Source organism: Lissotriton vulgaris, chromosome 12 (assembly GCF_964263255.1).
Source record: "Lissotriton vulgaris chromosome 12, aLisVul1.2, whole genome shotgun sequence".
Classification (NCBI taxonomy): domain Eukaryota; kingdom Metazoa; phylum Chordata; class Amphibia; order Caudata; family Salamandridae; genus Lissotriton; species Lissotriton vulgaris.
The window spans coordinates 533,813,581-533,826,947 of record NC_141700.1 but is presented as its reverse complement, the minus strand read 5'-3'; the positions used below and the strand labels follow the sequence as shown (position 1 = coordinate 533,826,947).

Here is a 13,367-nt window from a genome sequence, read left to right as displayed (position 1 = left end):
CCGTGTGTCCCCGGCACTTCTACGTCTTCTGGGTATAGTCTTGACTTGAGTCGTTGTTCGCATACCACTATTTTAGTATATGGTTTAGTCTCCCCCTGGAGACCACTGTGTATCCGTGCTACTTGCATGTTTTTATTGCAAAGTATTGTGTGCATTGTGTATATCTCTGGGTAGAAGATAACTGTATGTGTTAATGTCTTATAATAAATACATATTTTGATAAATACACTGTGTGGTTCTTTTTCACTTAATTTATACCAATAGGATTATGTTCTGGTAAAACAAGCTGCTTTACACTTTTTCTGTACTAAGCCTGAAGGCTGCTCTCCACATCTGCTACTTGGAGAGCTTTCTGGAGTTGTCTAAAACCACTAAAATCACCATAAGGGTTGTTTGTATTTTTGTACCAACTTACATAAATGTGCACCACATTGTAAGCCGGCTTCTCATAGTGTACATGTATGTTTGGAAACACTGTTTAGACTTAGTACAGTTGAGTATGATAGTCTTAAAATGTACTGGAAGATGAACCAAATTTAAACAAACCATGACCTATTACTAATGGAATGCGAGATGTGACCTGAAGATATTTTTACAAAACCATCACTGCACATTAAAACAATATGGAGCACTGACTATTATTCAAGACTACCATGCCAGTAGAGCTTTTGTTTGGAGAAGCTAAGTATAAGGTTGCCAAAAAAACTGCAATACAAATGCCATTACAGTACTATAAAGCCTTGAAAGAGTCCAGTGGGATGAAACATGTGTTGGCTTATGCATGGTAGTAAAGGAATATGTTTCTGTAACTAACTGTCAAGAAAAATAAAGTTGATGAAATAGGGGAGAAAGAAAACTATTCTAGATTTTATTCATGTAATGCAACGTAGAAACCTCATTGTTTAATAAAATAGGGTGCTACATACAGGTGTATAAAAATAATAACTGGATGCATTTTGTTTGGCACTTACTTATCCTCAATTGAAAAACCAGCAGATGAAAAAAAGAACAAAAGACAGTGGATTGTGAATGAGTGGCGTTCAATTTTACCCAATTTCACATTGAATCCTATAGTCATGTCTTTCTGATACTTTCCTTTCTCCATTAGCGTCCAAATTTGAGTATTGATATTATATAAATTATATATATTATGGAATGAGACTTTTCACCTGAAAACTCTGATGATTGAACCTAAGCTATATTTGTCTGAGGCATATATCACAAACAATATGGCTTCCAGAGGTGGAAGAGAATTGCGTCACAAAACTTCCCAAATTGAAAAGAAAGTACTTTTGGATGTCACAGTATACCAAGTGCACAGATTCCATCACTTTTTGAATAATATTAAAATACCCTTAAACTGCTTCTATATTTTCATGCTCAGCTGCACATTAAAATATTGGTTAGAATACAAAGGAAAACATTTTTGTCATACGATGTCATGGCAATACTTGCAGGAAGCCTCCCTGGAAAATGTTGTATTTCATGACATACTAAAAATACTTGCTGTTTTTGATGTTTTTTGGCATCGAAACTGCTATGAAAGAAATTCCATTTGCAGAATGAAACTAGGTCCCAAAAGGATTAATTGTGTCGACTTGATGTCTAATAGTGTTTATCGCGTTCAGCTTGTATTGTATTGTATTGTATTGTAGCACAATGCCAATAAACATGTAGGTTGACACTGTATCCAGTACATACTATGGGGGGGATTTTCAAAACTTTTGCACGGGTTTAGCGTCTTTTCAGTGCAAAACTTGTTTTATGCTGGAAAGCACTCTTTTAAGTTGTGCAAAGGACTACTTGGCGCCGAGGGGGCATTACATGGGTGGTACATGGGCGTTCAACACTGTTAGGTAAGTGAAGCATCACCTTACTATTGAAAAACTAAACTGTTATAACATTTTTAATCAAGTGTGCTACAGTGATATGCGTGTTGCCGAATCACGCCTGAACTATATTCCTTATCTATGGTCAGTTCAACCTGAACACTGTGCACAATAGCTAATGCTGCTGCAATCGTACATTTAAAACATTATACAGACTTAAACAAAACTATACATTTACCACTCTAAACTAAGAAATTATACCATCCATTTTCTATCGTTGGTGTCCTTCACATACGTTGATCAATTTCGTACAAATGGTTGAAGAAAAAAACTCTAGGTGCCGACCAAGAGGCTCAACCAGCGTTTATGCTAGGCATAATAAAGCCCAATTCAAATTCCAGGTCATTGAGAAAATTGAACCCCACTTGGGGAAGGATCTCACAAGATCCTTACTCCAAAGGTAGGTATATTGGATTAGGCGTCTACACACACAAGACAGCCAGGGGTATTAATGAAAACATTGATTACAGCTGTTTTCTATAGTCAGTTTAGGATGTTCCTGTTTCATGACAGTATGTTTACCATGTGGTAGTTGTGCCTTTTGTGAAAAAGTACCATGCCATCATGACTCCTGAAATTTTAGACACAATTATTCTTTATTATATAAAACACTTGTTTTCTTTTTCTCTTCAATGTGTTCATCACACTGTTTAATTTTTTTCACCTTTCTTTGGTATTTTATTTAATATGAAATGTAGAGTTTAGAGTTATTTAATCTATTATGGCAAGATAATCAGATTATTCATTTTCGTCCATTGCAGAATTAAACACTTAGGGGGTCATTAGGATGACGGGCGGACTTAGTCTACCCGCCAGCCTATCGGGACTAGGGACCGCCTGCCATAAGGGCGGGGGTCCCGTGGGTGGAATTAGGATGCGGCCGCATCCTGCATTTATAACATTGTGGCTGCCACAATGCCATAAATGCATGTATGCATTTGCATACACAATGCGGCAGGCACCGCGCGGTGCCTACCGCATTGTATATGCAAATGCAGGGGGTACTACAGGGACCCCCCGTGTGCACCCCCGCCTCTCCTTTGTGGGCCCCCAAAGTGAAGACCGCATGCCTTTCCGTGGCGGCATCGCTACTACGGAAAGCACCTGCCCAGGCCCATCGTAATATGGCTGGGGGTGTCTAATAGACACCGCCACCATATTATTCCTTTTCCGCCCCGGCCGCAAGGCGACCGGGGCGTAAAAGCGGCAGACGCTCTTGCCGTTCGCCGAGGTCCTCCCCTCCATACTAATATGGCGGGGGGAAAATGAGTGTGGATGTCGGGCAGAATGCCCCTGCCAGGCTGGCGGTAGCCACCGCCAGCCTGGCGGGGGCAATCCGCCCGACATCATAATGGGGCCCTTAGTATCTTGATAGTAATTAGAATAATCTATTGAGTTAGTTCAGTCTGTTGTCGATATTCCTTGTTGTAGTAACCACGCTGCTCGATAATGATCATTGTCGGTGGTACTTCCACTATTTGCTCAAAGTCCACTTTCTCTGTTTATGGATCTCACGTGAAGTATGAAGTCAGCGCGTGTAGATATAAGGAACGTACGGAGGTTTTTCTTTTATCGTCTGTTTGAATAGATCGACTCGGTTTGATTACGGAGCGTGTTAAAGTCGGACAATGGTAAGCGTCGCTTCTGATTAAGAATGGTTTACCGTATCGTTGATAGCTGGGAGAGAATATCACAAGCTGATATGTTTTAGTTTCTCAACAGTTCATAACCGGATATAAGGAGTGCTGAGTAGATTGAAGTTTATGCAGATTATTGACGCTTTTACAGTTGTTTTTGCTATGAAGACCATTACTCAGAGTTGAACAGCGCTGGTGTTTACTTTCTAATTTTATGCTTGTATTTCTTTTGACAGCATGGATAGAGAATTGAAGATTGAAGTGTGTGTTTATGTTTACTATGGATTAGACGTGGTGTTCACAAACTGGACATTGAAAGACATTTTATAGGAATGGTTTTTAGGAGGTGATTTATTGTTCTTTCTAGTGCACATTTTTTCTTCTATCTTTCTTCTTTTCATTCGTTTATTTTGATTTGAGCAAATTCTGTCTGCAGACTATGTGGGCAAATGGAAGAATCAATGTTGCACATATTGTGCATCTGCCCATCTTTGAAAATTCTGAGACGTTATTATCTACTGCATGTATTCCGTCTTTTTCAGATTAGATTATGCCGCCCAGCTGTCATGCTAGCACTGAATAGTTACCATCTACAGACAGCTTGTAGGGCCGCCAGATTCTGTCAAAAGGCATTGCTGCTAGTAGTGAAGACTGAGAAAAAAGATTACTGAACGCTCGAACACGGATGCCTGAAGTGTTATGAACAGACTCTGAATCCCCTCTCATAAATATACCAAATATATAGACATTTTAGAAAGTTATTCTTTTTGTGTTTTTTTAACGATCCTCTAAAGTCGTATATTTTATTCGTAAAACAGGTGTTTTAATGTGTTTTAATGTAACCATAATGTAAAGGTTTTAAATAACTATATACAATAAAAAATGTACTTACTTACTTACAGTCATGGTATGTTCAGAGCATGGAACAGCCCTATCTAGTGAGTAAAGCCCTTGATGTGTTTTGTAAATAATCATAGTATATTGTTTTTTGATAACCATGTAAACCTTATACTTCCTTGTATAAAAAGTGTTTTGCACTGTATTCATTCAATGTTTTGGTATTTTTCAGATTGAATCCCCTGAGGAAGGGCTCACAGCCCAAAATGCATTGGGCACTGTACAAACAATGAGAAAATAATGGACATTGAATAAAATAATATTGTACATGCTGTCTGTTCAATATGAAAATTTGAATATTTGAACATTAAATGGATTTTGAACCATGATTTAGAAAATTGATGGTTTAATTTCTTAGTTTAGAGTGGGAAATGTATAGTTTTCTTTAAGTCTGTATAATGTTTTAAATGTACTGTTGCAGCAGCATTAGCTATTGTGCACTGTGTTCAGGCCGACTGACCTGAGATAAGGTGCATGGTACATGGGCGTTCCCATACAACCATGCATGCCTTTTGATGCAAAATCATATTACATATATTTGTAAACATGGTTTTGGCCAACATTTAACACCCCTTGAAAGGAGGCGCTAACAGGAGAAATGCTTCTATTTCTCCATGCTTTTCCGACTTTCCATGCGTGCTGCACTGTGCAGCACGTATGCAAAGTGGGAAAAGCTTTAAATCATGCCTAGCCTAGTATTTTGTATAGGAAGGGTACCCTTCCTGTACAAAACCTATGCTACACTCATGCACACACCCGAGTGCTGTGGTACTAAGTTGTGTGCATGGCGCACGGTAGCCGAAATCAGTGCCAGGGAAAGGGGAGGATAGAGCCATATCTTTACAAATATGGCGCTCTCCTGCACCCTCCCTGTCAAGGAAAATAGTGCAGCCTCGCAGGGAGCTGCGCGGCATTGCCGACTTTTCAAAAAATCTCCTCCATGTCTAGCTGGTGAATTGAAAGTTCTGCCCTGCGATGCTGATCTGATCCAAGGAAAGTACTCAAAGTGAAACTTGGTAATCACTGCCAATGTGTGTCTCTCCAAATGACTTAAACTTTTAAATGCTTACATGAATTGTCTCTAATTTGTCAATGAAAAGCATGTCCTGTAAGCACACAAGTGTTGTGGATATGACTGCAAGTCAATCATTTTTGTCCATGGTATATTTACATTTACAACTGTTCTACATTTTGACAAAATGCATAGAGATCATAAACGATGTTCACACAAAGAGCACTTACTGAAAACTTGTAATTGAAACTCCTTTTGAATTGGTGAAGAATCTGTGTATATCTTAACGCTGTAGGATCCGGAGTCTTCCTGCTTAAGACCATGGATCTGCAATGAGTAGCTACCTGGGGGTACACTCAGTCGCTCTTTGTAGTGCTTGTTTGGCATTTTGGGGGGCTCATCGGGCTTCAGGATAGCTAAGATTGTCTTGGACTGCACAACACTCCATAGGACACTGTTGATGTGAACTTCTTTGGAAATCTCTATAGGAAAGGTCACCGATTCATCTGCAACTTTAATAAGTTCCATTGGGAATTCCTTTTCTTGAGCAGAAACTGAGGAAAGCATAAATAATTGTTATTGGTTAATTTCTTCTCTGTTTTTCTTTGACCATATAATCAGTTACCTTTTAAATGTATCTATTCTGCCAATCGATAAAAATCCCCTCATCTGAAAATACTGAAAGGTGGATTTAAATAGAGTAATATCTTTCAACCATAGGGTCTCATTCTTCTGGGATAATATTATCATGCAATAATACTTTACCTAGCAGATACAATTTGTGCCTGATGTGGCATTTAGAGAGCTGTATTATTGCATTATTCTGAATTTTGCACTCCAGAAGGGGATCTAATGCATTAATACCACAAGCTTTCCACCCGCTCTGAGGTGAAAAACTCGGAAAGTTGGGGTTTGCCCTGCACATGTTTCACCAAAATAATTCCTTCTCAAAATTGTGAGGAAAAGCAGCAGAATGCAGATACCACTACAAATGCTGGAATCCCGGTAGTAATGAAGACCATAGTGTGAACACTTTATCTGACAAGTTCTTGCTAACTTTTTCATTCTTCATTATCATTCAAATTGCTTGTTTGATCTATTACAATAAAGATAATCTTCACAAACTATGATTAATAATATTTATAAGATGCTTTTAACATATTGCTAACCAGTAAACAAGCCAAAGACAATTAACATAGCTAGCATTTATAGAGCACTTTAAACATGTGGAAAGCCTACGAAGAACACCAATGTGAATCGAGATCCCGGTGATCTTTCAGAAAGTGTGGTTGGAATGGTGTGTAGTGTGTTTTACGAGGAAGTATCTGGTGGGATTTGTGAGGTTCATAGATGTTTTGCAGCATGGTGCAGATAGCGTGATGCTGTGCGTAAACATGATGTTTTGTGAGCAGTGTGAGAGCATTGGAAGCTTCTTACTTACCAAACCCAGCACCTTACCTACAAAATTGTGTCCGATGTGATTACGTGGATGAATAAAGACACATCTCTAGTGTTCTCTCCATATGATTGTCTATTGGTCTTAGTCCAGCAAGAATTGAGTTCCAGTGTTTGAATGTATGGATAATGAATCTTCAGAATCACAATCTTTCAAAAGTGGGTGGTACAAGAATACCATTTTCAGGATGTCATCTGACATCAATATTGAGTCCCAAATACCATTAAAAAAATATTGCCTAACTGCTGTAGGTAATAGAATATTTATACACAAGAGGCCAATACCTTTGTATATTTTTATATATTTAGGGCATGATATCTATGTCAGACATTTCTGGCAATTATATTGTGACATATAACAGTCAGAAGAGGAGCAATCCCAGATCACAGGAGTCTCGCTGGACAATCAATGTGAAGTTTTTATTTGAGGAAAGTTTATCTGGTTCCATGTGTTATCTGAGGCACCTGCACACTGCATAAAGGAGATATATTTTGAAACTGACAACCAGTGTAATGAACTTAGTGCTGGTGAGATGCAGAATCATTTTCCATAATGCTACATCTCATAAATTACTGTTACCAAACTGGAGAAGTTGAGAGCCCTAGACTTCAGATAGTGTTTTCTTTAAAGCAGATAAATATCGGAATATGAGGCACTAACTGATGCCTGAGGCTCCAAATGTGCTAGTAAGCAAGATTGACTTGAATAAGAAAATAAGAGATGTGATGGATTTTCAAGTGCATAAATGCCACACATAAGGGAATATGAAACATGGCGGCTGGGAGTAGGTATGTAGTCCAGAGGCCTAAGCTCCTGAGGCCAGTTGCTGTTAATACCTGTGCACCACCCAATCAGTCACTTTATGGTTGGACTTTACCTGCCCCTGAAGGTTTAATTGTTGATGTCAGAAGCTTTTCCTGGCAGCTGAGGGGCCTGTTTTCCACCTATCATATACTGCACCATCTGTGTTCTCCTGTGATCACTGATGGCTGGTGGTGGTTCTTTGTCTTTCATCTCACCACTATCCTTCTGTGTCTTTCTTCTTGCTTGGCTGGATACCTGTTGGTTCTTGTCTTAGCACCACTGTTTCTCATTGCTTACCACCGGAATGGATTCCATCTGAATTGTTTTCTTGCTGCCTGCCCCCTAGCTTTCATGGTGGGTGGTGAGGCTCTCTAGTTGGGGCTGTCTCAACTCAATTGCCAGTGCTCTCGGATAGGGATCTCTATGCTGGTGCTACCGCTTATGGTCTGTTGTGTTAAACCTGTGTGATTCTCTCCTGCTTTTCTTTCTCACCTCAAGTTTGTGGAAGGAAGCTGAAAATAGGGATATCTTGACCGTTCTTTCAAGTCCTTAAATTCAATTGAGAAAAACCCACTACAGTCCATTAGAAGGGATCTTTGGCCCAAGAGAGTCAGCCGGGTCAGCATGCTACACCCCAATTGGACTCGGATCCCTTACTCTCCCTTATCTATGACATTCACCAATACTGCCATAACAAAAGCCAGCATTTCCTCTCATACAAGACAGCCTATATTAGGCCCTCAGTGAACGTGATCAAGTTGAGGAAAAGGGCAATCAACAAGAGGATGCTCTTCCAAGCATGAAATGAATCAAAGCAATTATATCCAATAGACTGCAGCAAGTTGCTTCATTACTTGAAAGGCACTTATGGCAAGATCCAGGAGGTGAAATCAGCAACTCAGATTCCATATATGACTTACATGCTAAGAAAGTGAAATTATTTTCAGCCATCAATCTAATCAATTCCAAAGTTTGGTGATATTTGAAGGGTTGGCAGGTCATAGTGAGACAGAGGAGACACTTGGTAGAATTCTACGTTGAGTATACCCTCTTGCCTTATTTCAGAGAAAGGCTTGCTCACTGAATATACAGACACACAAGATGCATCTGGCAGTACTTGCTTCTACATCTAAAGTGCAAACAAACAAACAAACAAAAGCTATCTTTAAAAAGCCATTTTGAGATAGATAAAGCTGATAAAAAATCTCCAAGCCCAGTATACCCCAAAGATGGAGATCCTCAAAACCAAAGTTGATGCAATTGATGGATTCACTTTATTGAGACATGTACCTCAACTAAATATCAAATGAGAAATTGCAATCTGGGAGGACCATATCCAAAATCAGCATTGTCTAGGAGATGTAAGGACTTCAAGGATAGTTCCAGATGTTCTCATTTACAGACCTTGGGGATTCCAGAGGCTGAGAAGGCCCAAAAGCAGATATGATTCCTTAGGGTACTTCTTTGTTGTAAAATATTTGGTGGTTAGGGAAACAGGCCCTACCATATTGTTTTATCTCGCTAATTCCTATGCACATTATGAACCATATACCCTACCGATGGCTATTTTTTTTTGAAGTCAAGAATCGACCTTGGTTGCAATCTCAAATACAATTTGTTCACCTGTTGTTTTGTTTTGGGATGTTCAAGATTTTTTCTGATTTTCACAGTGAATTTATTATACAAGTCCAAATTAAAAAAAAATATTTATAGATCTGAGACCCATTTTATCTGGCAAACTCCGATATCCAATAACAGTACATGCTAGTGTAGTGTGGCCTGAGGCCTGCTTTGCATGCATGTTATGTTAGCATGGCTTATTAGAAGTTTAAACACCATTTTACCTTTTGCCGCTTTTGCACACAACACTCCATACAGCTGTTTTGTAAGTTAGGCTTCGTGAAGGTCTACACATGAGAAAAGGTTTGTTTTCGACATCTCTAGACTTACATCGTGCCCCTAGTTTGCACATTGAGTGCTGTAGCCATCAAGGTTATCCTAACATGGTAGCTGTTGTTCGACATGATCGGCTAACGTTTTTAGGCACAACAATAGGCAGCTGTGAGCCAACTGAGATTCTGGCACCCTTATTCTTGCACAGTTGTAATGATTTCACACACTTGGAAGATTTTCCGTTTCCATAGATGCAGAGAGCTTTTTCTGATCCTGATGTGATTTACTCTTGCTGAGCAGAGAGGTAATGGGGTCCCCCAAACTAGCCTAAGAGACATTCTATAGTTTATAAACATAGTTCCCATATAGGGAGGGTGTTATAACTAGGCGCTATAAAAACTGTTTTCACCATCCTTGTAATATGATTTCTCCCTTTGTATTTTATGGAATTGTAACAATGCTGATCATATTATTTCTAATCATATGTCTTCTTATGTTGGCAAAGATACTGCACCTGAGAGCAGATCATTCAAATAAATATTTTAACCTAACCCGTGTCTCTTATTTACTCCTGTTGTGGACTGGTATGAGAGTATAACGAAAGAATGTTCTCCTTTCCCACATTTCCTAAGGTTGTCTAATCATTGGTTACTTTGCTATAGGACAAAGAGCTAATGTGATACTGATGCTTGTTGGTTGGTTTTTTCTAGGTACTGAGGTGAGTTTCTGGTACACCACAATTCACTGATGTCCTGGCTCTCTGTGCACAGTTCTGTGTCGGAGCAGGATCCTTACAACCTGGCACACCTAACGTAGTATCAGTGGAGGTTCAACCCGAATTACAAATACGAGTACCCACGCCTAAAAAAATATTTTGAAAATAGACCCAGTTCCACTACTGGTGAAGAGAATAAATCGGGCCTTCGACCAGTGTCCATTTTCTCCCCGACTCTGGACCAAGTTAGCCCGGAAGTGGCCATTTTTGAATCTGTGGTAACAACCAAACTTGAAAACATCACCAAATATGTCCCCTAACCTACACAAAGAAGAACTAGATGCTTTGAATGTCTTGAAAAATCAGAAAAATATCACAGTAAAAAGCTGTGGCAAAGGTGGGGGAATTGCTATAATAGACACTGGCACATATATTTCTAATATGTATGGTCTATTAAACAACCCCCAACATTATCATAAAATTTCTTCTGATCCAACATCTAGAGTTCAACGCAAAATATTCATCCTCACCAACGAGGCAGTAGAACAGGGAATCTTTTGCTAACAGGAAAGTGACTACATGAATGTCTCAGCAGCCTGTATGGCCAGTGTCTATGGGGTTCCGAACATTCATAAAGATAGTAAACCCCGCCCCTATGGACCGATTGTTACTCTCTAAGACCTTATCGCATGTTAGGGACACAAAAGATATGATTAAAAAAATGGAAGGTTTACCATTCAATAGACAAACTGATACTTTGGTATCTTTGGACATTGAGTCCTTATATGGTAACATCCCTCACAGTGGTCAAATAGTTCATTTTAACCTTTTCAGTTGACTGTAATGTGCCATTTATTATTAATCTACTCACCATTGTACTCGATAAGAACACCTTTGAGTTTAATGGGGACCTTTACAAGCAGATCAAGGGCATCAGTATGGGGGCATCTTGTGCCCGCACAATAGCCAACATTTATATGGAGTTTTTTGAGCATCAATTTGTCTATAACGAGGTAGCCCCAGTTTTTCGAGTCAATATATCAATGGTCTCAATATATCGATGACATATTATTCATTTGGAAAGACAACACTGAAAAACTTAAGGAGTTTCTAAAATGGATCAATCTATGTGACACAAATTTACGTTTTACAGCAAATATTGGAGATTGAAAAATAGAATTCCTAGACATTGAAATCAAAGATGTAGATTCTATTCTTCAGGTAGATCTCTACACTAAACCAACTGCAAGAAATACATTATTGCATTTCTCTAGTTACCATCCTAGATGCCAAAGGGAAAGCATCCCTTTGGGACAATTCTTGCGTCTCCGACGTAATTGTACAAGTGTACACGATTTTGACCTCAGGGCAATAGTCATGAAACAAAAGTTTATGAATCGAGGCTACCCCAGGAGACTCATAAGAGAAGTATATAAAAGGGCCAGATTTTATGATCGCGACCACTTGCTGCAAACTAATCCGACAAAAGACCCTCCAAAATTGGTATGTCAACAGACATTTTTTTTTTCCAAGAGTTTTATATAGCGCGAACTAGACCAGAGACATCGGGTATCAGAGCACTTTACATGAGCACCAGTTTTGTTACAGATGGACACATACATTTTTTGTTAGGCACTGGAAGATTAAGTGATTTTCCCAGAATCACAGGAAATTGATCGTTGTTGCCGCGATGGAACCCGGTTCCCCAGCTTCGAAGTCGACAGCTCTAACCGTAAGGCTACATCCTTCGTCATCACCTTGAGGTGATGAAGAAGAGAAAATGAGAAAGTGAGAAAAGTCGACAGACGATCAATGCCCAATGGCACATACTCAATGTAAATATAGAACCAGAAATGGCCCTGCAACGACCTATGTACACAAGCGGAGCAAAAATCTGAAAGATCTTGCGGTCCATTCTAGACTACATACTAAACCACCCTTCATACAGAAAACCATAGGTGGTAGCCATCCCATTACAGGCAACCATAAATGTGCCCATTGTAAGGCATGTGATGGTGCCATTGTCACAGACAATTTCATCTACGAACAGAAATAAATAAAACTTAGATCTTTCACAAATTGCAGAACGGACAATGTCATATATTTATTACTTTGCCCGTGAAATAAGGCATATGTGGGCGAGACCTCGCAGCAATTTTCCTTTCGCCTAACAGAACACCACTCAGCAATCAAGACAAACAAATGTTTGGCACCGTTAGTTAAGCACTATCAAGAAATGAACCATCGTGAAACTGAAATAAGATGGCTAATACTGGAGAAAATTGAAATTAAAAAAGCTCAAGAAGCCGAATCTGTCAGAAAACGCAGAGAGGTATTCTGGATTTTTTCCATGAACACCCATGTTAATGGTCTTAACTCTGAAATTCCATGGGACCAAGCTATACACTACAATAATTAAAATGAGCTCTTTACATTTAGACATCCTGTCTTCTGATTAGATATCTGTCAATCATAATTATTGATACAGTTCCTTTACAACCTTCTGCATGGAAATGAGCAGTGTTAGCTATCTGAGTTGTTTGACTATATGTCTCCCCATAGGGGTAGCCCCTTTAAGTTTCTGAGAGATAAGGTAAATACTGTTCACTGAAACTAAGCCATCTATACACATAGGGCCCGATTCACAGAACTAACTTAAGACAAAATCCTAAACCTCTGGGCCAGAAGCTCTGCCTCCAAGCGAGAAGCTCCGCCTTCACGCCGGAAGCTCCGGCCCGAGTGCGGATGTAAAGTTAGTAGTCGTAAATCCATTCTGTGAATACCAAAAGTAGTAAGTGCATTCTGTGAATACCAAAAGTAGTAAGTGCATTCTGTGAATACCAAAAGTAGTAAGTTTAGGATTTTGTCTTAAGTTAATTCTGTGAATCGGGCCCATATTATTTAGGTATTGTTTATAAATTGTGTGTTTATAGTAATTTCCTTTGAATTATTGCAATGTAGATTTTGCATGCAGACTGCCCTGGTCGTTTTTTTCAATGGCCTTCGCTACAAATTAGATATCTTTGCTGTTATTTATATGCAGCTCTCTTTTTAACATTATGTG

The 13,367-nt window shown here is 39.2% G+C and overlaps 1 protein-coding gene across 2 annotated transcripts in view; it reads right to left on the bottom strand.

Moving 5' to 3' along the window:
* Positions 1-13,367, bottom strand: part of LOC147677681 (SLAM family member 5-like) — a 98,573-nt gene that overhangs the window by 30,131 nt on the left and 55,075 nt on the right. For both annotated transcript variants that reach the window (XM_086946485.1, XM_086946486.1), the window contains exon 2: positions 5,666-5,989. In XM_086946485.1, coding sequence (XP_086802611.1) covers positions 5,666-5,989 — 324 coding nt within the window. The remainder of the gene's footprint in view (positions 1-5,665; positions 5,990-13,367) is intronic.